Source organism: Nanorana parkeri, unplaced genomic scaffold, assembly GCF_000935625.1.
Source record: "Nanorana parkeri isolate BGI_ZX_2015 unplaced genomic scaffold, ASM93562v1 scaffold1008, whole genome shotgun sequence".
Classification (NCBI taxonomy): Eukaryota; Metazoa; Chordata; class Amphibia; order Anura; family Dicroglossidae; genus Nanorana; species Nanorana parkeri.
Genome location: NW_017307276.1, coordinates 43,291 through 69,746, shown reverse-complemented (window position 1 = coordinate 69,746; position 26,456 = coordinate 43,291). Strand labels below are relative to the sequence as shown.

The 26,456-nt window shown below is 42.4% G+C and overlaps 1 protein-coding gene across 1 annotated transcript; it reads right to left on the bottom strand.

Annotated features, from left to right (window-relative positions):
- Positions 1 to 17,629: 17,629 nt before the first annotated feature.
- Positions 17,630 to 23,239, bottom strand: ASTE1 (asteroid homolog 1 (Drosophila)). Its single transcript, XM_018567108.1, has 4 exons — positions 21,926 to 23,239; positions 20,639 to 20,849; positions 18,327 to 18,513; positions 17,630 to 17,927 (listed from the first exon to the last, which is right to left on the bottom strand). The coding sequence occupies exons 1-4, from the start codon at positions 23,237 to 23,239 to the stop codon at positions 17,630 to 17,632; spliced, it is 2,010 nt and encodes a 669-aa protein (XP_018422610.1).
- Between the last annotated feature and the right edge of the window lie 3,217 nt (positions 23,240 to 26,456).

Sequence of the window (26,456 nt, the reverse complement as noted above, 5' to 3'; positions counted from 1 at the left end):
ACTGCAGTAGGGAAAGATCAATCCACTTGCCTGTCTGTGCTCTGTGGTAGAACTGTGCAAATCTCTGAACTGGATAGACAAATACAAATCCGTTGACAGGTAAAACAGCTCTCATACATGTGTTTCATATGTATGTGTGTGTGTGTGTGTATATGTATATATATTTTATATATAATGTGTGTGTGTATATGTGTATATATACACACACACACACACACACACACACACACACATAGTGGTTTGCCTCAAGTTCAGCTTTAACGTTTTTGAGCTTGGCACGACAGTCAGATTGGGCAACAACCTCGTATCTTATAATGCCAAGCACCTCGACCAACAGACCTTGGGAAATGGCAGTCATTTCTGTTGGAGTTATGGCTCCTGCCTCTTTCTTGATAAGTTGCTGCCAGAGGGGCCCCTTTTGCTTCTCCTAATCTAAGCCCAGCATACATAATGACAAATGCCAAAGCTTGAGAGTGGTCGGATTGTGCTTGCAGATGAAGCCATCCTTTCACCAAATGAACGTGTTTTTCAAAGATGTATCAAAGGCTGGCATCCTCATCCTTGATTCAATACCAGTGAGCCTCTGACCTATAACAAGCATGCAGCCAGTAAAGTCTGAAATGTCTGAACTCCTGTCCCACATGTCTGTGTTAGATCAGTTACAGGTTCCTTTAACTAAACCGCTTTCCGTTTGGCTGCTGCTGTCCATAATTGATGTTTACACTGTTGTTACATCCCATAAGGTTCAAGTCACTAAACAGTAACGTCTGTTATACACAGTCCTGAAAATAATGACCGTCATGGTAAATAATGGGCCATAGCTTTGTGGATTCTTTCTGACATTTTTTTGGCATCCTATTTATAAATAGTTGAAACCAGTCCGGTTTTATATGTTTCCCACTAAAATAGACACTGAATCTGGTGATACCGGGCAAGTCCTCCATGTTTAGTGACAAAACAGAGCCAAATGCCTAATTCGTTTCTAAGAACCTGTGAAACATTCCCTATATGTAATAGACATAAAGCTCAATTCACAAAACGTTACACAAGAATAAGTGTCTTTATTTTCAGCCATGTGATTTGTTAGTTTGAAACCTCATTGGATGCTGAAAACAACTGTCACACTATCCCGCTTTGTGAATTGAGCCTGTAATGTAAATCCTTGAATGGCTGGCTGCCATTGCTGAGTTCCTTTTTCAATTCGCTACTTGTAACAGGTTTGGAACAAGTATGCAGAGCTGGAGCTCTGACGTCACTGGCTACATGCTTGTTCAGGGACAGTGACTAAAAATGTGTGATGCCAGAGACACCTGGGCACTTAGCATTTTTAAATGGAGGAAAGCAATGGTAGCCCACATGTTTTTTTTTCCATGACAGATGATCCCCAGAGTTTCATTTTATTCCAAATAGTCACATGTTCCTATGTTGTAAAAGTTACCTGATCCCAAATAGCTTTTTACTAGTTACAAGATTAAAACATATACACTGTCTGGCCAAAAAAGTCACACACTCTAATATTTCGTTGAACCCATTTTAGCTGTGATCATGTCACACATTCACCATGACATTGTTTCAATATGTTTATGCAATGTCAGAACATTTATTTCCATCCAGAGTTGCATTTATTTTTCTCCAAGTTCTTATAGTGATGATATGAGAGTCTGAGCATTGTGTAAAGTCTTCTCCAGCACACCCCAAAGATTGTCAATGGGGTTAAGGTCTGGACCCTGTGGTGGCCAATTAATGTGTGATGTCTCATGCTCCCTGAACCACTCTTTCACAGTCTGATCCTGATGAATCCTGGCATTGTCATCTTAGAATATGCCCAATGTGCCATCAGGGAAGAAAACATCCATTGATTAAAAAAACCGTAATCCTTCAAGTAGGCAGCTGACCTAATTTTTTGGGGGGCATAACGCTACTGAAGCAACCCCAGACCATAACACTTACCCAATAAAAAGCTTTTACAGATTTTGCTTAGCTAAATCCAGATGGTGACTTTTTTTTTTGGCCAGGCAGTGTCTATTTTTATTTGAAGTGGATCAAGGGTCTAAGGGTAACACATCCTATTCTATATAGCAAAAGGGGGGTCCTGGACTTTTCATGTACTCACAGATAAATTCATGCTGAATGGATAAAATCGTCATTTTATTATACACATAAAAATGTCTTTCTTTGTTGTCTTCAGCCCAATGCCCCTCACATCCTATCGCCATGTCATCAATAAGTGCTTAAGAAAACCGCTTTTTAGTCCATATTGCTGTGTCTAGTCACCATGATTTCTGTCCAGACACAACACAATATTAATATGTGACTTGATGTATTAAGCTTTAATATGGTCACAAATGGACTCCTTCCATAAGCAGGTAAAATATGAGAGACAGCTGTTGATAAATTAAAGTGATCTCCACTGTGTAGATGGCGTTCTCTCCTCCCTTATCCCCCTTTATGTGCTGTGACTTGTGTGGCACTTGTTAATGGAGTCTCTGTTTCTTCTCTCCCATTGGTTGATCTATGACTCCTGCCAAGGAGATATCACCATGTGCATTAGGGAGTTCACATTTAACAACATCTTTGTTATATATTACCTGCTTGTGGAAGGAGTCAATTTTTGACTATTATTATTATACAGGATTTATATAGCGCCAACAGTTTGCGCAGCGCTTTACAATATAAGGAGGACATTACAATCACAATTCAAGACAGGCCCTGCCCTTAGATTGAAGCTTTGTGTATCAAGTCACATATATTACCGCTATAAGGTTGAAAACACCATATAAGTTACACCAGTAAATGGAAGCATAATCTCCCTCTGATTCTGCTGCTCCTGTGTGTGTCCCCTCACCCGCAGTTCTGTGGGATCGCTGATGGGTGACATATGAATGGATGCAGAATACAGTTACAGCCCTGCAGAAGTGGCAACTAGACTGTGAAACGCATAGAGAGAGACTGCCTCCTCACCACATCTTTGCTGGATATTTTGTGTCTGGTCAAACATGATGAACTAAAAAGTCGTTTTCATCTGACCATAGAAAATCTGCAGATAATCTCAAGGAGTATATGGCCAGCTTTATAATTAACATTTATCTTAATATAACATTTTCTTCTACTTCTCTTCACTCTTTCAGTAATTGCTATCACCTCAAAAGAAAAATTCTTAGAATCCAGATTGGATAAATTAAATCCTTGAACATTGACTCAATTTCTTTAGCTCTTTTGTTTCAGATGTGAGAATCCTGGAAAACAAAACTTTCCCAGATACCCTGTTATTTTCACCAGAATAGAGAGTAATTGTTTGGCTGATTCATGCTAAGTGAGTGGAATTGTTCTGACTTCACCACTCTGAGCTCTTACATATTTAACTGGTGACATGGCCCCTTATCCTCTTGTCAGAACTCACAAACACTATACACTGAGTGGCCAGATTATTATGACCACCTGACGTTTGTAGGCAAATTAGCTATAATTTCACGCTGAAGTTGCTAGAGGGCCAGACTATTATAAATAGGGAAGCAGGTTGTTTACCACGACAGTAGAAGTGATTTTTTTCTGAAGATATGGGTAAACAACGCGATTTAACAGCCTTTGAACGTGGGATGATTGTTGGCGCTCAAAGCCATGGAGCGAGTATCAGCAAAACAGCAGAATTCGTTAAATGTCCAAGAGCAGCTGTTGTTGTTTTAAAGTGTTTCAAGACTGAACTGTCAGCCGAAAATCTGGGTCTGAACGTGCAAATTGTGGCCGTCAGCGACCAGTCAATGTTAGGGCAGAATGGAGAGTGGCAAGACTGGTACAAGACAACAGAAGGCCAACAGTGCATCAAATTACTGCAGATCTTAATCAGGGATCCTCTCAAATGATCTCTGAACGCACTGTTCGCCGTACACTGCATCGTATGGGATATGGAAGCCGAAGGCCTGTTCGAACACATTTGCTGTCTGCAGTTAACAAGATAAAACGTCTCCAATTCGCACAGGAACACAAGGATTGGACAGTCGAGCATTGGAAAAAAGTCATGTGGTCCGATGAATCACGTTTCCAGTTGCATCATGCAGATGGCAAAATGAGAATTTGGCGGGAACAGCATGAAAGCATGCACCCCACATGCATGAGTACAACCCTTCCAACCTGGTGGGGGCAGTGTTATGGTTTGGGCCATGTTTTCCTGGCATGATTTGGGCCCTTTAATTTGTGTTTAACTTGTATTGTACAGGAGTGGTTTCAAGAACATGAGGGAGACTTTACCTTGCTTAGGTAGCCCCCACAATCACCAGATCTCAATCCAATTGAGCATTTGTGGGACGAAGTTGAAAGAGCCATCAGTCAGCTAGTTCCACAACCATCAAATCTCCCAGTACTGGACAGTGCTATTCATCAGGCATGGTGTCAGATTCCTCGCATCAACTTTCAACATCTCGTGGAGTCAATGCCAAGAAGAATCGCCGCAGTATTGAAGGCAAAAGGTGGCCCAACGAAGTACTGATGGGGTGGTCATAATAATCTGGCCACTCAGTGTATAGCCTTATATCTCTACATAGATAACAGGGCATGACCCTCTCCCCCTCTAAAATACTGCTCAAGGACTTAATCTTAGTGGAACAAATTCCTGGTAAAGTTCCTACATGCTGAGGAAGTCCAACTTCAGCCCACCTCAGGTGTTTAGAGTTGAGCTGAGCTACTTGCTACTAGACTCTTCTTGGCACCCTGGACTCACACAGGTTCTCTATGGAGTCATGAAAAACTTGAGTGTAACAAACGGGACCTGCTTGGATCTCAAACTCGACCTAGCTTCACCAGCCATTATCTTATCATTCAGCAGGAAGCTGAGCAGTCTGCAGCATCAGTACTTGCTGCTATGTAGAGTAGAAATGACTAAATTAGTATTGCTGTATATTGGAACATGAACCATATATTTTGTTTTTCTAGAAAGTATAAACCATTTTCTAAGTGTTCAGAAGTTGGATATGTCATACTAGAGATTTGTGCATCATCCAAGATATGATAGTTTGCTGTCGCTTTGATTTATTAAAGAACACCACTTGATGTATTAAAGCCGGAACATCTCCAAAAAGAACATTGAAATACAGAGTGTGAAGCTCTTACATGGAGGGAAAGTTATGTCCTCATAAACAAAAGTCACATTCATATACAGTTTTCATTAAGCAGCACTCATATTTTCTATCTTTTTGGCAGATATATGACATTTTAAGTGACAGCATTGCATAATCTGTCTACTTAAATTTAATCGGAGCATGGCTCTCCGAGCTATGGGAAATGGAGCAATTCATTTTTTAAGGAATGGCACACCAGGGCATTCCACTAGAATCAATCAGCTGTTACAGACTATTTAGAATATGTTAGAAATTGTACCATTAATATCAGGTTAAGATACAAGGTTCACGAAGATTCATAGGCAGTTGAATTATGACCAAACTAAAAAAGGTCGGAGCCATAATACATACAGTATATACTACATAGGCATATATACATGGTTCATAGGCTCTAAAGAGGTGTGACCACCTAATACTCTACATACCGTATATTATTGGTACAGAAGGTGTTAGCAGAGTGTGACCACTTGTAACATACACTACTCCACATATATTAATGGTAGAGGGGTGTGAGAACTTGTAAAATATACTACTTCACATATACAAATGGTGCAGGGGGTGTTGGAGGGGTGTGACCATTTGTAACATACAATACTCCAGATATTATAATGGTGCTAGAGAGGTGTGAACACATGTAACATGATACTCTACATATATTAACAGTGCAAGAGCTGTTAGAGGGGTGTGATCACTTGTAACATAGTACTACACATACATAAATGGTGCAGGAACTGTGAGAGGGGTGTGATCACTTGTAACATAGTACTTCACATATATAAATGGTGCAGGAGCTGTTAGAGGGGTGTGATCACTTGTAACATAGTACTACACATATATAAATGGTGCAGGAGCTGTTAGAGGGGTGTGATCACTTGTAACATAGTACTACACATACATAAATGGTGCAGGAACTGTGAGAGGGGTGTGATCACTTGTAACATAGTACTTCACATATATAAATGGTGCAGGAGCTGTTAGAGGGGTGTGATCACTTGTAACATAGTACTACACATATATAAATGGTGCAGGAGCTGTTAGAGGGGTGTGATCACTTGTAACATAGTACTACACATATATAAATGGTGCAGGAGCTGTTAGAGGGGTGTGATCACTTGTAACATAGTACTACACATATATAAATGGTGCAGGAGCTGTTAGAGGGGTGTGATCACTTGTAACATACAATACTCCACATGTAAAAAAAACGGCCGGCCGGGAGCTTCCTGGATCTAAGCGGGTGTTTTTAAACATCCCATCAGCACCGCCCACTCTTGTGCGCACGAGTGGGAGACTGACAGAATTTAAAAACAAGCAGCGATGCCTGTATACATACAAGTGATGCGCTGGCTATAGAGCCGGCGGATGGCTTGTATAAGGTTGCCGGTATGTTCCCCCCTCCCGCTGGTCCTGAGCTCCGCTGTGCCTGGTGCGAGCCCGGGACCAGCATGGTAGCTCTGTGACAGGGGATCAGGGAGAGCTCGGTACACACTCTCCCTCCGGTCCCCTCTCCGCTGTCAGAATGCAGAAGTGATGTATATTACATCACTTCCGCATTCTTGTGTCACTATCCGGCTTCAGAAGCTGGAGAGAAGCTGATGAAGCAGATCTCTGCTTCATCAGCTTTTTTGGGGGGACCCTAGGTGACATTAGGGGTCTTTGAGACCCCTGATGTCTCCATAAAGAGGAACTGTCACATCTCTTTGCTATCACATAGGGGGGTTTCGTAGCCCTCTATGTGACAGGGCCATCAATCACTGATAACACTAAACTGATGAGTAGTAAAAGCTTTTAAAGCGTCGTCCATGGTTAATTTTGGGTATGGTAGTTTTGTGCAATTTTGCGGGTGCGCACAATTTTAAAGCTTGACGTGTTTGGTGTCTATTTACCCGACGTGACCCCGTCTTTTATGTTTTACCAAAAACATTGGGTAATAATAATTGTACTATAATGTAAAAAAATAAAATAAAAACCCCAGTGGTGATTAAATACAGTAATACCTTGGTTTACAAGTAACTTGGTGTAAGAGTGTTTTGCAAGACAAGCAAACATTTCTGAAAAAATTTGCCTTGATATACAAGCAAATGTCTTGCAAGAAGAGCACAATTTTGTAGAAAACCACCACCGAATAAGGCTGTAGCAAGCAATTAGTCTTTTTAACGACAATGCAATGTCACATTGGATAGATTCCTTGTTAAAATGAAAAAGATTCCATTGAGTCAAGAGATAGCAGTGATTCCGTTAGTGATAGTGAAAGTTGTCCTACACAATAATCCTCCTCTCTCTTGTCCCCCTCACACCAGCCACGGAGGTACCGGTAATCGGTTTATTTTCTTTATATATTGTACAGTATTATATTACAGTACAGTATTGTAATAATTTTTATATGAATATTTTTGAGTTGTGTAACGAATCATCTGAATTTCCATTATTTCCTATGGGGAAATTCGCTTTGATATACAAGTGCTTTGGATTACAAGCATGCTTCCGGAACGAATTATGCTCGTAAACCAAGGTATCACTGTACCACCAAAAGAAAGTTCTATCTGTCCCCAAAAAATGGTATACAATGTATTTCAGTACAACATTGCATGATGGAATAAATGAATAAATGTAGGGATGTCCCGATACCACTTTTTCAAGACCAAGTACAAGTACAAGTACTGTCCCTCATGTACTCGCCGATACCAATTACCGATACTTTTTCTTAAAGGGACATGTGCCATTTTTTTCTAAAACAATACAGACTAATGATTTTAGGGCAGTTTCTCACCAGTGCTGCGTGCATTGGAGGTGACAGGTTCTCTTTAAGGTGACATTAGTGTCACCTTTCTACTTCACTGGATTCACTCAATGTAAATACAGCAGGCAGTGGCTGGGAGCAATAGCCAGCCTGCTATTGGATATTTTAAATTGCAATAGCCAATAGCAGGCTGGCTATTGTACCCGCCCACTGCCTGCTGTCAATGAGCAAAGGAGGGAACTGAAGACGAAGTTCTCAATCAGGTCCTCTCTGCTGATTCACAGCAGGCAATGGGGGGGGGGTTTATAATAGACAGCCTGGTATTGGCTATTGCAATTTTTAAAATATTCAATAGCAGGCTGTCTATTGTTACAAGTGTCCATTCCTTTTCCACTTACTGAAACTGTTTACTTTTGGTGGTATATCTCAGTGTAAGATGTCCATGCCCCTTATGTGTTTAATAATGCTCTCACCAGACCCACACAGAAGTTTTCCCTCTCAATGAAAGAAGAGAATGTCCGTTCTGTGTGAAGGAAAGATTTACAGCTTCTCCCCCCCGTGAGCACACTGAATGGACATTCTCTTCTTACAATGAGAGTGAAAACTGCTGTGCAGCAAGGAGCACGGGCATCTCACACTGAGATATATCACCAAAAGGAAACTGATTCATAAAGTTGAAAAGGACGGGACACGGAGCAGCAGCTAAGATACAGGGGGGAGGGGGGCAGCGGAGGATGTCACAGCTGTATTCTCTTCTGCCTTCTCGTGCTGGCTACAGCGGTCTGTGAAAGGGACCAAGAGCTCTGCAGCCAGCACCAGCAGGGAGAAGAGACTGTCCACACAACACTTACCCCCGCCATGCTGTCACACTTCCGGAGAGGTCAGAGCGGAGAGGGAGCCTCGTTTGGTGGAGAGGTATTCCGGGGGAGGGGCTATGGGGGTCAATGGCCGAAGCTAGTTAAAAAAATGTAAACGGCCGGTATCTGATCTAGGCATCGGGGCATTTTCAGGAGTACAAGTACTCCTGAAAATGCCCTGTATCGGCCCCGATACCGGTACTAGCATCGGTATCGGGACATCCCTAAATAAATGTCAGCCAAAAATACAGCAGCGCTAAATATCGAAAAATGGCCTGGCCAGGAAGGGGGTGCAAACACCTGGTCTTCAAGTAGTTCATGGTGCAGGAGGTGTTAGAGGGGTGTAATCATTTGTAACATATACTACTCCACATACTGTATATTAATGGTGTAGGAGGTACTAGGAGGGGTGTCATCACTTGTAACATACAATACTCCAACTATGTTAATAGTACAATGGGTATATGATCACTTACATGTACAACTCCACATACATTAATGGTGTGATCACTTATAACATACAAAACTCCACATATATGAATGGAGCAGGAGGTGTAATCACTTGTAACTTATACTACTCCGCATATACTTGTCTATTTTTTCTAACCTTCGGCTGACCAAATGGTTTTATAAGCAAAATTAGCTTTGAATACTGTCCACCAAACAAAAGCTTCCAGTGAATGAGAACATGCACTTCCATCCTTTTCATTTTATTTAACTCCTAAGGCAGAACTAACTAAATGGGTAAAGTTCTCCAGAACCTGACTCCTGTAGGATATATCATGGCAGACGACAATGTCAACAATTGATTAGTACACTGGCACTCTAGAAGAAGGACTCTTACACAATTATTTATGTACCAAGCAACAAAATAAAATGTTGGATAGGATAAATGTCCTGCCCCAGGGAGAAATTTAAGTTTCAGTAAGTACATTGATTATTCTTTCTTTGTCTTTAGTCAGCACTATAAATGAGATTGGCAAAACTAAACAAAGGCAAAGGGGAATACTGAGAAGCTGCACCTTACAGCAGAGGTAACAAAGTGTACTTTAGTCTGCAGATATCCAATTTATAATGTCAAAGGTATCCAAGAGGACTTGATTACAGGTACACTGTCTGCATCTATTCTATTAGCACTAGGTCTGGTCTTTCCAAGAAACTGCAACCGAATTGAGGGATACACTTATTCAAAGGATAAATGGAAGTCTAGCTGCTTATAGAGTGTCTTCACAGAATACACTTTAATATAAAAATATTGGCCCATTCACACCTCTCCATATGTGTTAACACACGTTGCTTTAAGGCATCCCATTCACTTTGCCAATTAACAAGCCTCCATTTATGAAAAAGGTACTTGGACTATTTTTGACTATGAAGCACACTGCAACAAATAACTACTGTATACACCGATCCGCCATAACATTATAACCACTGACGGGTGAAGTGAATAACATTGTTTATCTCATTACAATGGCACCTGGAAGTGGGTGGGATATATTAGGCAGCAAGTGAACATTTAGTCCCTGAAGTTGATGTGTTGGAAGCAGAAAAAATGGGCAACCGTAAGGATTTGGGTGACTTTGACTAGGGCCAAAGTGTGATGGCTAGACGACTGGGTCAGTGCAACTCCAAAACTGCGGCTCTTGTGGGATGTTCCCAGTATGCAGTGGTCAGGTCCTACCAAAGGTGGACCAAGGAAGGAAACCGGGGATAGGGTCGTGGTTGGCCAAGGCATGAGCCACATGGTACACATGGGGAGCGAAGGCTGTCCCATGTAGTCCGATCCAATAGAAGAGCTACTGTAGCTCAAATTGCTGAAAAAGTGAATGCTGGTTCCCATTGAAAGGTGTCTGAACACACAGTACATCGTACTCTGTTGTGTATGGGTGCCCATGCTGACCTGTGTCCACCGCTAAAGGCGCCCACAATGGGCATGTGAGCATCAGAACTGGACCACGGAGCAATGGAAGAAGGTGACCTGGTCTGATGAATCATGTTTTCTTCTATATCATGTGGATGGCTGGGTGTGTTGCTTACCTGGGGAAGAGATTGCAACAGGATGCAATATGGGGAAAAGGCAAGCTGGCATAGGCAGTGTGATGCTTTGTGCAATGTTCTGCTGGGAAACCTTGGGTCCTGCCATTTATGGAAACAGTATTCCCTGATGGCAGTGGCCTCTTTCAGTAGGATAATACTCTCTGCCACACAGCAAAAATGGTTCAAGAATGGTTTGAGGAATACAACAAGTTTGGAGGTGTTGACTTGGCCACAAGTTCTCCAGATCTCAATCCAATTGAGTATCTGTGGAATGAGCTGGAAAAAGAATTCCAATCCATAGGAGGTCCCACCTCACAACTTCCAGGACGTAAAGGATCTGCTACTGACTGCTTGGTGCCAGATACCACAGCTTACCTTCAGAAGTCTAGTGGAGTCCATGGCTCGACGGGTCAGGGCTGTTTTGGGGCAAAAGGGGGACCTAGTCAATATTAGGCAGGTGGTCATAATGTTATGGCTGATTGGTGAATGTGCATTGGGGTGCAATTCCAAATGGAAAGTATCGCTATACTGTGCATTGCAATAATGTGCATTAAAGGCAAATTCCACTTTTTAGAAAAAGATTTTAAAAAAACTTGATAAAAGATAAATTGTGCATGTATTATTTTCTTGGGTTGGAGCCAGTAAACAAACCAAACGGAATACATCAGAAACGGGTCATCAAACGACAAACATGTGCAGAAAAATGTATGCAGAAAAGCATCCAGAATTAGTCTAGAGCCTTGGTTCTCAACTGGTGGGTCGTGACCCAAAAGTGGGTTGCGACCCCATGTTCGGTGGGTCGCCACATGCCTTCCTCTTTTTTAGGTGAGAGGCTCCTCTGCTTCCCCCACTGTCAGTTCTCACTCCAAGCAGCCATACAAAATATGCTGCCCATCGCTGATTGTCAGCTTGAGGTGAGATGAGATGGAGCAATGGCCGCGAGGGAGCTCCATCCATACATGTATTGCTTACAGCTCACTCACATGCCCTGTAGAGGTGCCTGGACTAGAGTGACGTCACATTCTGGCTACCGACACCTCTACAGGGTGCGCAAGGGAGTTGTAGAAGCCATGCACAGTGCCCACACCGGACTCCAGGCTGAGGATCCACTCCAGAGAGAGAATGGGTGGATCTTAAAATTGTTTTTTTTTAAATTAAATTTTTTGGGAGTGTGTATGAGAATGTCTGTAAGTGTGTGAGATTGTGTCTGTGTATGTATGTCAGTGTTTTTGAGGGCCAGTTCACACTAGTACAGTGCGCTAAACTGTACTACGCAATTGCACCTACCATGCATTCATTTGAATGATACCCCAAATGCACCTCCCACCCACAGTTCGTACGCTCTCACTGGAACACGCGGTACCCTAATGCCATGCATTCCATTGCAGTGCGACTTGGGTCACGACTTGATGACCAAGCACAAATGTGGGTCCTGAGGTTACACAGGTTGAGAACCACTGGTCTAGAGAGTCTAGAGATGGTGTAAACAAGCTAAACAGGATACCAGGACCAGTGCTTAGGGCACCAGCTGATTCTGCAGGAAGCTAAAACTTCTAAACTGCAAGGAGCAGCATCCATCGTAAGTGATTTCATCGGGATTTAAAATAGCTTAAAACCTTTTGACTTTATTATATCACTTTAACTTGTGGTACCTGTACCTGTGTTGGGGTACTTCTGGCATGTCTACAAAGTACTTATGTTTAAAAAAAATAAATGCAGTTGTAGTTCATAAGCGGTCATAAAACAAATCTGAAAATTCTGACAATAATATAAGGAATTTATTTACCTTTTATGGTTTCTGGCAGTAAAAGTACACTTATCTACGGGAAGTACAGGGTATGTATAATACTGTTTAAGGGTATGACTTAAAAATGTAATAATTCACGGAGCTGCTGGAACCCGCAATAAAATGTTCTTAAAGTTAAAAAAAAAAAAAATGTAATAAAACATTGACCTACATGATATGATCGGTCTGAATTCATATTCTATAGACAAATTTTAAGATTATTATTAAATCTGAATAAAATTAATGAAAATCCCCCCCATCACCGCCATTTACATTCAAATACAAAAACCCGACATTAACCTCCCTGGCGGTCTGATTTACTCAATATTTTTTCAATTTTTTACTTTTAAATTTCCCGCCTGTTCCACCCCCCTGCGACGCGGGCACTAGCAAGGGAAGGAACCCGGAAGAAGGATGCCGGCATCGGCCGGAGGACACAACAGGGCTCGTAGGGACAAGGTAAGTGATGCAGTGTAATCCTGAGTGTGGCTCGGGGTTACCGCTTTTGGTACTGAAAATTAACCCCGAGCCACACTCAGGATTACCGCCAGGAAAGTTAATGGCATTATATAAATGGCCAAAAGCTGTACTATACAAATATTACATGCATGATAACTGAGATTTTACAATTCTCCAATACATTACGATGGAGGTATCAGATGCTTTGCTGTTATACAAGAATATCAGGTCACGTCGGCTCTCAGCGCCTTCAGAAAACCACAAGGCCACATAGTAATGCATGGTGACCTTCTGGGTTATGTTGCACATGAAAGGAATCCAATCTATTATATTACATATATTTCTGTTTTAAAATTACATTGAAAAAAAAAAGTTCTCCTGTTTTAAGGCTCCTTTCACATTGTCCAATCAGGAGGGGATCCGTGCACGTGATATCCGTGTCTGTGCAGTTTTTAAGGAACTGACATTACCGAGCACATGTTAGCCTAGGGGCAGTCGGATCTAAAGGGACGGGCACCTGTTCACATCCGGTTACCCCCAATCCGCCACGATCAGGTTCGGCAAAACATACCCAAGATCCGTTTCTTTTTCCAGATCTGTCCGGAGCAAATGGACATGCGGTGGGCTTCTCATCAGTCAAGCTTTCACATTTTCTGCAGAAGACGTGTATCCAAACCTCTGTTTTTAACCTTAGTGTGAGACAAGTTTTTTTTACATGCCAGCTTGTGAGTGTGCCAGGAAAACGTTTTGCTGGGCTTCTGATCAGGTCGGCCCGTAAAACTGACAGGTGGACCTGAACGGAAAGCCATGTGAAAGGGGCCTAAAAACCTCTATCAAATATACATTGGAAATAAATGTACACGCTTTCCTGAATTGTTTCTTTTTACTTGGCAGCAGAGTATCTGCATGTCTTACATATGGGATCTTATTTTTTTCAGTCATCTGTATTTAAAAGATACCAGCCATAAGAGGAGCACAGGGGCTGAATAGGCTGACCCTTCTTCTGGAAATGCAGGCTGCCCAGCTGTCATGCTAAGGGCTGGTTCACACCACAAAAACAGTGTGTTCCAGAGCGGTCAGGATCTGGAATGCACTGCATCGCATTCCGGCCGGCTCTCTGCGTTCAGGGGCGGGAGGGGGTGTGGCGGTGCAATGAAGTAAATGGCACGGCAGCAACGACCCCACCCACACGTGTGGCACATTAGTGCCTGTGTTCAGGTCCAGTGCGATCTGCAAAAATGCTGATGTGCCACGCCTTCGGGTGACCGCTGTGGAACGCACTGTTTGTGGTGTGAATCAGCCCTAAGGCTGTAGCTTCAATAATAGTCAGTGACCTGGGAGAACTTTGCAAATACAAATGTTTTACTTACCTGATCTGCATACTTTTTGCAGGTCTGTGACTCAAAGGGTACTAAAGACAGAGCATAATAGCCAGGCAACTAGCCTAGCAGGTCAACCATGGCCACTACCATACTTCTCTCATGGCAAGTTTACTTTAAAATGGATTTCAACACTTTCAACTAGAAATCAGTAAAACAGATTGGATCCCTCATGGAGCTTTCTGTTGCTCTCACTAGGTCTGGAATTGCAAATGGCATCGGCAGCACCACCTTCTGGTGAAATATGGCATCACATGCCAACCATCTAACATAACAGACAAATGTACACAGCTGACTATTTAAAGTAGAGCTAAACTTACTTTACTTACCTTCACTCCAGTGGGACATCTACGACCTCCCTCGCCATGGCTGACATCACCCGGTCTTCATTCAAGTTTCCCATCTTCAGCCTTCTTGATTGGCTGGCCTTAGATGATGTAAATCCAACGTATGCACACAGGAGGTTATTCATCAAAATTGTATATTGAACTGTGCATGTGCAGCTCAATGTACAATCTTTAGAAACGTGTTAGCAGGCAGGTAAGAGACCTACAGAGACGTCTGCAATAAAAACCTCTGTGCTAGCAAATGTCTTTTCTCTTTCTATGCTTAAGTTCCACTTTAGGTAAGTGAGCAATACATCAAGTACACACTGTAGTAACCCAAAGCAGCTCTTTACTAAACCCCTTGCTAAAAGGTGCTAGACTTTGTACTTGTGTTTCTGGACCATTTCACTGGATAAGCCCAGCACAGTATAGCTTTCTTAAAACAGAAGGTGTTCAGATATCTCATTACATCACATATCCCAAAAATAAAAGGATCGTTCCTCATGTGAGGGCAGCGGGTGGAGCCAGGCAAATCATTATAGTGCACTGATGATGGCCAAAATAACGTGAAACAACTGTATGCAGTTTGGCTGTATAATTTAAGGCTATATTTGCTCTATACACAAGCAGTTCTGGATGTGCATCTGGCCAAAAGGGCATAAAGCAATGAGTTGCATGGCTCTATCCACTGTCCTGAAATGAGGAATAATACTCTTATTTTTGGGATATGTGAGGGAAAGACATGTGAATATCTCCCGTCTTAAAGTGGACTTTTACCCCCTTTCACTAAAAATCACATTCAGCATGCAGCTCTGCATCCTGATATCAAATCATCTTCCATTAGTTAAACAAACTTGCTTTTAATTTACTGACAAATAGAGGTCATCTACTTCCTGGTCATCTTTGGCACAAATGATGTAATGTGCCCAAGTGTTCCGGGAAGGTTACATCAGCAAAGCATTGCTCGGAATCTCACCTGTAATCTCATGAGATCTCAGGGAAAGGCATTTTACCTCCCCGAGATGATGTGCATGGTCGCATGTCCTAGTCACATGTGCCAGAGTTCCAGGAAGTAAAGGGAGATCTGGTATTCTGCCCTTAGTAAACATGACCTCTGTCAGAAGACTGGTAAATAAAAGAGCAATAAGGAATGCAAAGCCTGCAATTATCTAGAAGTGTGTGTTTGTAGATTGTCATTACTGAACATTTCTAAAAGGTGTGTTTGTTGTTATTTTTAAAGATATGGGTAACGTTCCCCCTTAAGAAGGCTTTAATATGCTATGCACTTACTAAAGTGGGGGCTTTAACCCCTTTGCTGTCAAAGTATTTTTTGCTTTTTTGCACATGTTACAATCCACATTTTAGGCTTGAAAAATACTTAAAACTCCGAGAGTTATACATTTCCTGAAAGCATAGACCCTATAGAATAAAATGGTGGCAGCTGCAAATTGTTACATCACATGATATTAGCACAACCTTTATCATTCTGTAAAACATAAAAGATGAGGATTTGCCGAGTAAATAGATACCCACAAGCTTAAAAGATGTGTGTGCCCGTAAAATGGCGTCAAAATACGGTACCCCAGATTGTCGTTAGGCGACACTTTAAAAGACTGTTTATAGTTAACCGTGCATATTGACCCTAGAATTATTGCTTTCACTCTGGCGTATGCTGTTATACCCAACAATCATCTTTTTCGTAGGTTGGCGCACCTGAGTTGTGTTTACGTTAGTATGCACGCGTTCGCGGGGGTGGGGGAGTTTAAAAATTTTGGGGGGGGTATTTTTACATTTTTTCTAATTCAACTTTATTTTAAAACATTTTTTTTTTTTACTTAAAGTATAAATAAACCCTGTTTTTTTTGCATACATCTACCCCTAGCAAGCAGTAGATATATGCAAAAAGGTTAAAAAGGTCTATGGACAGCGTGCACCCGCATGCAGACACCGTGGGACAGGAAGTGCCAGCAAGCAGAGAGGAGTCAGCGCTGGATAGGAGACCCGCAGCAGCGCTGGAGAGAAGGCTGAAAAGGACAGGAAACAAGAAGATCGGACTAAGAGACATAATTTGGCTCACAAGCCACCTATGTGATAGCAGATTAGTGGTGACAGGTTCTCTTTAAAATGTGACATTAGGGGTCTATTAGACCCTTCCTGTGACCTTTCCACTTCAAAGAAGCTATCCAAGTGCAGATCGCGCTTGAATTGCTTCCTCCCCAGCTTCTGTAGACAAAGTATGACAGCTGAGGAGCCAGAAGTGATGCAACCAGCTTCGCTTCCAGCTCCATTCAGCGGGGAGGAGATCAGCAAACAGATGTCCACCGACACCAGTTATGCTGGTGCCAGGCTCACAGAAGGGGCAACGGAGCCCAGGAAGCAAGGTGGGGGGGTGTCGGGTGGGATTACCCTTTCTACATGTCCCCCGGAAGCGATCTGGCGGCAGCTCAGCCCCCAGAATCTTTTCTAGTGTAAAGCCGACACTCGACTTTACACAGGTAAACAGAGTCTATAGCCGCTGGGAGTCTGTTTACAGGAGTCCGAAGCCAGCTCTGCAAGGGATACAGCACTGGCAGGAAAAAGGTTAATCCCTTCTCAACATAATCTGTCTTGTTATACTGTCCCATTGGTAAGCCTGTAAGAGAATCAAGGTGTATGAGCGGTCAACCTTTAGTCTGCCAGGCCCTTTGAACAATAGCAGGATAGGATGAAGAGCCCTTAGTATTACTACATAGACAGCTAAAGTAGATCGTTTTTTTTTTGTTTTTTTTTGTTTTTTTTATGTACACTACAAAAATTGCCTTTACTTGTTGGTTCGCTCCTAAAAAAAAAATGTCAACCCATTGCTGACAATTGCACACTAATATGTGTCCACTGCCTTAAGTAAACGCCATTTGATTAATTTGTTTTGGGTCAAATTCGCACTGTGTCACTGTGTTACTCTAGTAACAGAGAAGCAAACCGGTTGGTTGCATCACACTTAGGGTGATTCTCCATCCTGTTTGGCATCTCATTATTAGCTGACATTTTGCCTGATTTAGTCGTTTTCTTTGATTTCTTGGATGCCGATTTAGATCTACTCTGGAAATAGTCTGGGGGTAGAGCAGACATTACAATACCAACACAGTCCCGATATAACTTTTCCAGTGGTGGACATGGCTTGAAAATGTCTTCTGTAGTAGGCAACGTCTTCAGCCTCTGCACCAAATAATACACAAGAGGACCGCTGTATGATCTAGACAATGGGAGAGAAAGAAGGACATACATAACACTGTAACAGTATAGCAGCAGACAGCAACAAAAACTAAATAGAATTTAGAACCCCTACCTATTCTATCCAAGACACACAAAAAAAGGTTTTGACTGTCGATTAACAACTTTTATTTACTTTGGCAAACCAGCAGTTTCATATTGTACGTAATTCTTGCTGTTGATGATGATTATTACATAGACAACCTTACCCCATCTTTTGAGATAAATGTGCCGTAAATGAAAACCAGAAGGATACTGTAAATGTGTATTTGTCTTTAGCACTTACAACCTTTGTGAGTTTCTTGGTTACGTACAGTGTTTTCATTATTCAGAATTACAAATTTAAATGTAGTGAACTAGAAGAAATGCTGTGTTATCTGACCTGGTTATATCCGGCTCTGGTATAGGTGCACAGAGAAGCTGATTAAGAGACAGGACCATCTGCAGGCAACACTGCCATTGGCAAAGTATATGAAGATCGTCCAAGTTCAGCTTCCCGAGCCGTGCACCTTCCGACTTCATCTGTTTCAACTGCTCATACACGACCTGAGGGCCATCATACTGAAAGTCTGAAAATAACAAGTTACAGATGTAAACGTCTCACTGCAACTCATTTTCACAAACATCTTGAATGAGAATTCTAACCGACACTTTATTGTCTTTATATTTTTATTTATTTTTGTATTTCCAAAGACTTGGTGGAGCTTGACTACCCTACGATTCTCCTACAATGGGACCTTGGATCTTGTTTGGAGGTTCTAGTGGGGGAGCACAGGTACTCGTATACCCTTCACTCGAGGTTGGTTCTTGATCTACCAGGCATGGCCATCCTCTTTGACCGAGCATGGAGCTTCGGGAGGGACGCACTTGGAGCAGTGAGGGAGGAAGGGGACACCCGCCTAGCCACCAAGATTAGCCAAAACAATCCTAGCAATCAATGGAGTGACAGATGTCACAGCCAGATTGCCCTCACATCCTTCATTTGCTTTTACATGAAACTATAACGGCATATGGGGTCTTTGTATTTGGGCTTTAGTTCACATCAGAACTGTTTTACTCCCTGTGCAAGCCAACACATAAACAGCTTGAAGCTCGGTGATGCAACTTAGAAGCAGGTCAAACACAGGCCAGAAGGGGGCAACTGCAGATTAAATGGATTTATCAATTAACACTGAATGATCTCAGAAGCGTCTCAAATGTATCTCCAATGCAAGAGGAATGCATCTGAAAGTAAGCTACATTTGCACATCGACTCCAGTCCGTGGCGTAACTAGTGACCTCAGGGCTCCGATGCAAGAATCCATGAAGGCCCCCCCCAAGAAAAAACAAATTATATATATGTTTTTTTGAAACAAAATTTAGACAAGAAAAAAAAACAAAAAAAAAAAACACTCTCCTCTTTCATGTCCCCAGCTCCTCATTATCTCCCCCTTCATGTCCCCAGCTTTCCGCTCCCGGACCCCATGTCACCTTCCTTCATGCTTCCAGCTCCCTGTCTCCCCCTTCGTGTCCGCAGCAGCTCTATTCGGCACTGGGCAGCAGTTCTGTGTGATGAGGGGGCGGGGATTACACCGCTCCCACTCATTGGCTGCTGCCCGGCTAGATGATGCTTCACGCTGCGCCCGGAACAAGGTGAGGGGAGCAGCGCGAAGCATGTAGGGCCCAGGACAGGAGGAAGAGGTCCCGGGAATGACATTTGCGGTTACCGGGATAATAAATATCCTGGTAATCAGCGGTCACCAGGGGCCCCTTGCTCCTGTCCTGGGCCCCCTCCAAGTGGCAGAACTCCAGGGCTCGTTGCGACCTCTGCGACCCTGGTAGTTCCGCCACTGTTTTATGCATGTCCAGGCCCAGGACATGCATAAAACACCACGGGAGCAATTGGGATGGTGCCACTGTCATCATCAATATCTACCGCACATGACCTTCTCTCTGGCTTTATGACATGTCTTGATTAATTACTATTCTATGACATGAAACATATTGGGGGGGATTTATCAAAACTGAAGCAGACAAAATCTGGAGCAGATTTGCACTGCAGCCAATCAGTTTCTCTCTTTCATTTTCAAATCTTACCTGAGCAAACTCGGGCGAGAAGCTGATTGGTTGCCATGGGTAACTGCTCCAGATTCTGCCTGCCCATGTTTTGATAAATTCCCCCCACTGTATATTCATGCTCCATTAAGACCTCACCCAAAGGGGGAAAATTGGTCTGGCTGCAGATTCCCGTTGCAAGAATCACAGGTGGTAACAATGACAGGCTGAGAGTGGCAGTAGCTGTCCTCCTGTGTTAGGATGTAATGGCACATGGAGTAATTACCTGCAGTTAGGAATAGATGATCTACCTTGGAAGCCGTTTGTGTCCAGCGGTGCTCATCCGGAACTAACCGCGGTTAATCACTCTATGTGGCATTAAATCAGAAGACTGGCAGACAGCTGTGACTACTGTTAGCCTGTCATTGCTTTGTACTGTCACTTTGCTCTCTTGTCCTATCAGCATAAGTCTTCTCCTGTGCTTACTCTTCCTCTGACACTCCATCCCTGCTGCACAGCGACTGCAAAAGACTGGTACCAAGTCACATTCAGGTACTTTTGCTGCTTGCAATGAAAAACTATATTTCATGAAGTATTACTGATTACAGAGCTGCTGGCCACTTTTAGATTCAAAATAAAGGAAAACATCTGGTTACATACCAGGCCTACTCAAATTGTCATAGATCTCTCCATAAACAATTCCCATTAGGACAGCCTTGCAATGATGCATTTTCACTTTTGGCTCCGCATGTCTGATCCAGTAACAAACTGCAGCCAGTGTTAGATGGTGAGCTGGAGCTACGGACTTCAGATCAGTCATTTTCATTTCGATGGTCCGTAAGAGTAGCTTTAATCTTATGGACCAGGGGAGCTGAAAGAAGAAAACACAATTTTCCTTTTTTAATATCAGATCTATATTCTTTCAAAGTACACCAGAATGGATTACATTCATTTATATGAGAACGTACTGCCATCAAGACACTTATGTGTAATGTTAGCACACAAGGCATCAATACAAATGTACTTTATTTGGATGTCAAAGGCTTAGTTTGCCCAAAACAAATATTAAATTAAATATTTCATGAGAGCTATGTGGAGGCTGCAATAGATAACCTCATTCTAAAATTGCTTGTTGTCAGGTAATTGTATAGAGCCAGCAGTTCTGAGTAATTGCTGACCTGGGAATAGAATGCTGATCTGTTATGATAGAGTAAAATTAGGCTACTAACATGGTCAAGATGGAGGATCGCAGGAGGTGACGGCTTTACAGAGAAGATCTCCTTTAATGTGGCTCTATCACTTGATAAAAAAAAAACAGATAAAACTGCCACGAATTATAAAGGAGAAGCCTGTGGGTATTTGCTGCAGCTGTCACCAACCTAAAAACTGCAGGTAAAAGTACAAAAAAAGCACATATTTTAAATGCTCACTTGCCGTGTTTTTCTTTTCCATAAATTATTTTTATCATTTGCAATGTGGCTTTTTAACGTGCTAGCAAATTTGATTCAAGTCAATTGCAAAACCCAGCCCCCTCCCTCCTTGCATAGCCCTCTCCTCTTCTGGGAGTGTCTAATTACTATCTGTGCTGGCCCAGTTCCTCCACCCCTCACCCCCCCCCCATATAAATGTTTTATGTAGCTGCTGGGAGAGAAGCAAAGTGGAACTCTATAAAATATCACTTGACAGCTCTGGGTCTGCTGGAGTTGCTGACATCACATCTAAGATGGCAACACCCAACAGCACTCTCAGGGCTTTTAGATGTCCACACAAATGCCGGCTTTAATGGGTAAATACCATGCCTAAAATACATTAAATGAACACTTCCAATGGAAAGATTGTTTTTGAAATCAATGGCCCTGTGACAGGTTCTCTTTAAAAAGCAGAATACTATGGTACTCAATAAAGTTTAAAATTTTAGGTTTTAAAATAATAGCTCTAGTACCTTACCCTTGGAAGATTTTGAAGTGTAAGATCTTCATTGCTGTCTTCAGAAATTAAACTTATCTCTACTCTGGATCTTCTTAGACTAGTCTCCAGTCTGTCAAACTCTTCAACAACTGTCTGCTTAGTCTGCTTACTTCCTTGAAGCTCAGGTTGTGAGCTCTGGTACATGTTTAGTAGTAGTGCATAGATAACTTTACGAATAGGCTGTGCTATGAAGTGGGCAGTCATCCTTCGAAAGTCCTCAACCTGCACATGAAGAAACACCCTCCTCAGCACCAAAGCATCACTCAGTAATGGAGAGAGAACGCCTTTTGCTAAAGCGCCTTGCACCCAATCGGGCAAGTTTAGCTGCACTGCAGTGGGAGACACATACAAACCTCCATCAAAAAACTGCTCGAGGTTGACTGTGTCATAAAGGTTATATTCTTCCATGGCTGAATAAAGGAGCTCTCTGACCGACTCCCGATCCTTCAAGTTAAGATAGTTCAGCACGCTCTCCACGGCTTCCTCTACATCTGCAAAGCGAGACAGCCAATGTAATAGGCCTTGTATCCGAACATGTTTACGGCCGCTGTGACTTATGTTTCCTATCGGCAAATGAACCCTACTAAAAAAGATCTCCAAAGCCGGCAGGCTGATGTAGTCATTGCCACTGAGCACTGCAAAAAGAGGCAGCAAAGACATATTCAAGTTGTTAAAATAGCTGCAAAATCTCTGTGCTGAGAAACTGTGCGCTGGTATATAACACTCGTGGCTTTCTTTCATGGTACCAATATTTTTCCACTGAAAGGCATTTTGGGGGCAATAGCCAGCCTTTATGTCATAGATACAGAAGTCGCTGTCAAAGGTCAGCACGGGGCAGTTCCACGAGTTGGCTAGTGCAACTATTTCCCTATCGGCTTCTGAGAAACACTGGACAAATGGCACATTCAGCTTTCTTAAGGCCTGCAGACACACCTGCCTTATCAGGAGAGGAATCAAGCTGCCACCTTTCCCGGTGGACAGCTTCTCTGCCATCTTTATTTTGTCTCTGAAGCGTTGCTTTAGGGTTTCTAGTTTCTTATCGGATATATCGCAGCCTCCGTCAAACAAAACATAGGCTTGTATGTTACACATGGCCAAACTTTCAAAGAATTTATTAAGCATGTCAGTAAATGCGTCATAGTCTCCGCCATGCACAAGGTCCAAACCAGAATCGAAGTATAAGTTGTAGTATAGATTGTTTCCATCAATAATTAGTTTTGTGTTTCTCATCTGCACGTTGTTGAAGAAGTTTCTGTTAGACCCCACAAAGCTCATTAATCCCTGAATTCCCATTCTGACAATTATGACAGGCTATGATCTGGAACACAGAAAAATGCAGAATATTAACAATACCTACATAGACTTTGTAATCTATGCAGGGTCGGATGTACACTTCCTTTACCCTATTGTCTTGTGCTGCCCCATTCCTACCCCAGCTAGCAGTGATGTGCGTAGGCTTGGTACAAACGTACTTTGCCCAAACCCACGCAAAACTGCGAGTGACACACCTCCCTTCCTGGCCCAATCAGCCACAGACAGGGCATTCCACACTACATGTAAAGGGGCAGGGAATGCCCGGGCCTCACACGATGGGGCAAGGGGGGTCGTGTGTGCTTCCAAGCCCATTAATGTCACTAATGGCTAACCCAAGCATCACACAAAAAACATGAGAAGTTACAGCAGTGGAGGACTAGGAAGCTTTGGAATGGAGAGCAAACCTAATCACAGTATGAACACCTTCACAGCAATTGGTGGACATGACTTGTTGTGACACCTTATCGCATATAAATGATATGTATCCATTAAAGTGGAGTTTGGATAAGATAATGGGGGGAATTTATCAAAACTGGAGCAGTTGCTCAGAGCAACCAATCAGCCTCTCTCTTCAGTTTGTTCAGTTAAGTTTTGAAAATGAGAGAGAGAAGCTGATAAGTTGTCATGCACAGCTTCTCCGGATTTCCTTTGCTCTAGTTTTGATAAATCCCCCTCAAAGTGTCAAGTGTGAGGCACTTTATTAGTAAAAACAAGATGCCTGCTGCTCTGAGAAACTAATTACCTACTCACCTAAATAAAATAACATGCCCTTTAAAGTGAATAAATCACAATTCTTGCACATACTAATTAAAGTGAACCTATCAGTAAAACAGAGGCAGCCATTTCTGATTTGTCCATCTAAAGATGCTAGTTATCTGGCTGTCATTCTCACTACAAAAGATGTAGCCAGTGATCCGGAACAATTATGCAGCTTAGAATTTCAGAAATTCTTGACTTCCTAATCTACATACTTGTATAATGTGACATCAATTATCGTATTGAAGACGGAAGGTTGAGATTTCATTTTCAGAAGGAGGACAGCAATGGCTGCCCCCAATGTCACTATACCAGCTGCTGACGAGACTTGCGCTTACTAAAAGAATAGAACAAATACTATCAAATCTCTAGTTAAGGTCCAGTCTATACTGTTTTCCATTGCAAGTCTGGGTGAAAGGGTTATCTGTGGGCTCCCAAAACACGGTGGCTTTCTGACATTTACTGGAATTAAATAGTATCTGGACTATTAAAGTGACACTAAACTTAGCAGGTAAAGGAGAACTATGGGGTAAGTGTTTTTCCAAACTAGCGTCCTCCCTTCACCCAAAGCTCAGTATACCGCGAGCTACAGCTCGCGGTATACTGAGACGCTGCAGTGGCGGGGAGGAGGTGCGGCGTGTGGATGCGAGCGGGTCTGGCAGCGGCGAGCATGAGGTGGGGAGGAGGTGCGGCGCACAGCATGTGGAGCTGTGAACAGGGCCAACTGATCAGAAGCCGATTAATCGATTATTGAAAAAGTTGACAACTTTTTCAATAATCGATTATAATCGATTATGTCGATTAGTTGTTGCAGCCCTACTCGCCTCATAGCTCTACTTTAAACATTAAAAAAAAGATGATTTGAGGATCTACAGCTGAGCGATACACAAATAAGATACATTATTGTTAATAGTTAAGGTACTTCTATGCATATTTAAGGTTTAGTGTCACTTTAAGCAGGGCTTTGGCACTTTGATTTAAATACTTGCCGTTTTTACACTACAAACCACGGAAACTGTGGAGATCCTCTTGGATGTGGAAGCTGCCAACCCAGTAACCAGTTTACCCTTTTTAGTGGATAGTAACACCAATAGGACAACATCACAGGTGCAGTGCTACCTTACCACTTCCTCTTGTACCTTATGTCTCTCTTGGCAGAATTTCTTTAGCCAATCAACGCAGAGACACAAAAAATCCTTATTGTGTGCTCTAAACTACAATAATATTTTTACTATACCATAACACACAACAAAATAGTTACCTGGTCACTCAATATCCAGTAATCTTCCAGGATGGCATGACCTCAGAGAGATGGCTGTCCCCCATTGCTGCTTTAGTCTGCCCAAAAAAAAAACCAGAAACGGGCATATAACACATAATTCTAACATTTTGTATATATGATTTCCCCCAGTTATCTTCCAGTATGGCATGCCCGTAGAACTGGACATGCCGAGGTGGTACTACAGCATTCATCTGTACCAAAGCTCTTCCCAGACAAGCCAAGAGATTGAAAATAAAGCAGCACAATCAAGAGCAGAAGACAAAGTTCCACATCAAAGACAGCGGCTACCTCAGAAAAAGGGGGATAGGCCAGCTAAAAAAAAAAAAAAAGTTTATTTTTGTAGATGATGACCCTGCCAGTATTGTGCACACAACAGGCACAGCAACATTGGCACCGCAGATCGGAATCTGAAGCAGAATTGGATTCAGACCCTCTCTCCTAAAAGAGAAAACACACTCATGCCATACTCACATAGCTAATAAAAAGACACGCACATAATTACAGGGCTGCAACTAATGATTATTTTCATAACCGATCAGTTGGCCGATTATTTTTTTGATTAATCGGATAAAAAAAAAACAAAAAAAAAAAAAAAAAACCCATCCTTAATCTAAAATAAAATACACAAATCCAGTGTTACAAACATCAATTTACTTCAGAATGAAACTGCATGCACAATTTTTTGCAATCGCACTGCATTGGAACGCACAGCATTGCGGTACTGTGCGTTCGATCACACTGTGTGTGGGAGGCGTGCTTGGGGTGCCATTGAAATGAATGGCACTGCAACGCACATCACACAGCAGAATTTGTCAGGCCAAAACCGAAAATGGCTTTTTTCCCGTCTCTTATACATTTTTTTTGAATAGCTTCAGCCAGGGAATGACAGCTGCCAGTGGCAAGATTCTGCAGAAGGCAGCTGAATGTAAATGCAGGAGGTAGGGGGGCTGGTATCCTGCTATTGGCCATTTCAAATTGCAATAGCAGGCTGGCTTTTGCACCCACCTACTGCTTGCTGTCCCCTCCTCCCAGCGTGGAGGAGAGATCTAGGGGATTCAATCAACTAATTGATGAAAGGGAAACCATTAGTCATCAGGACACACTATGACCCTAAACTACTAATAGAGACAAATGAACTTCCAAGATATCGACATTCCC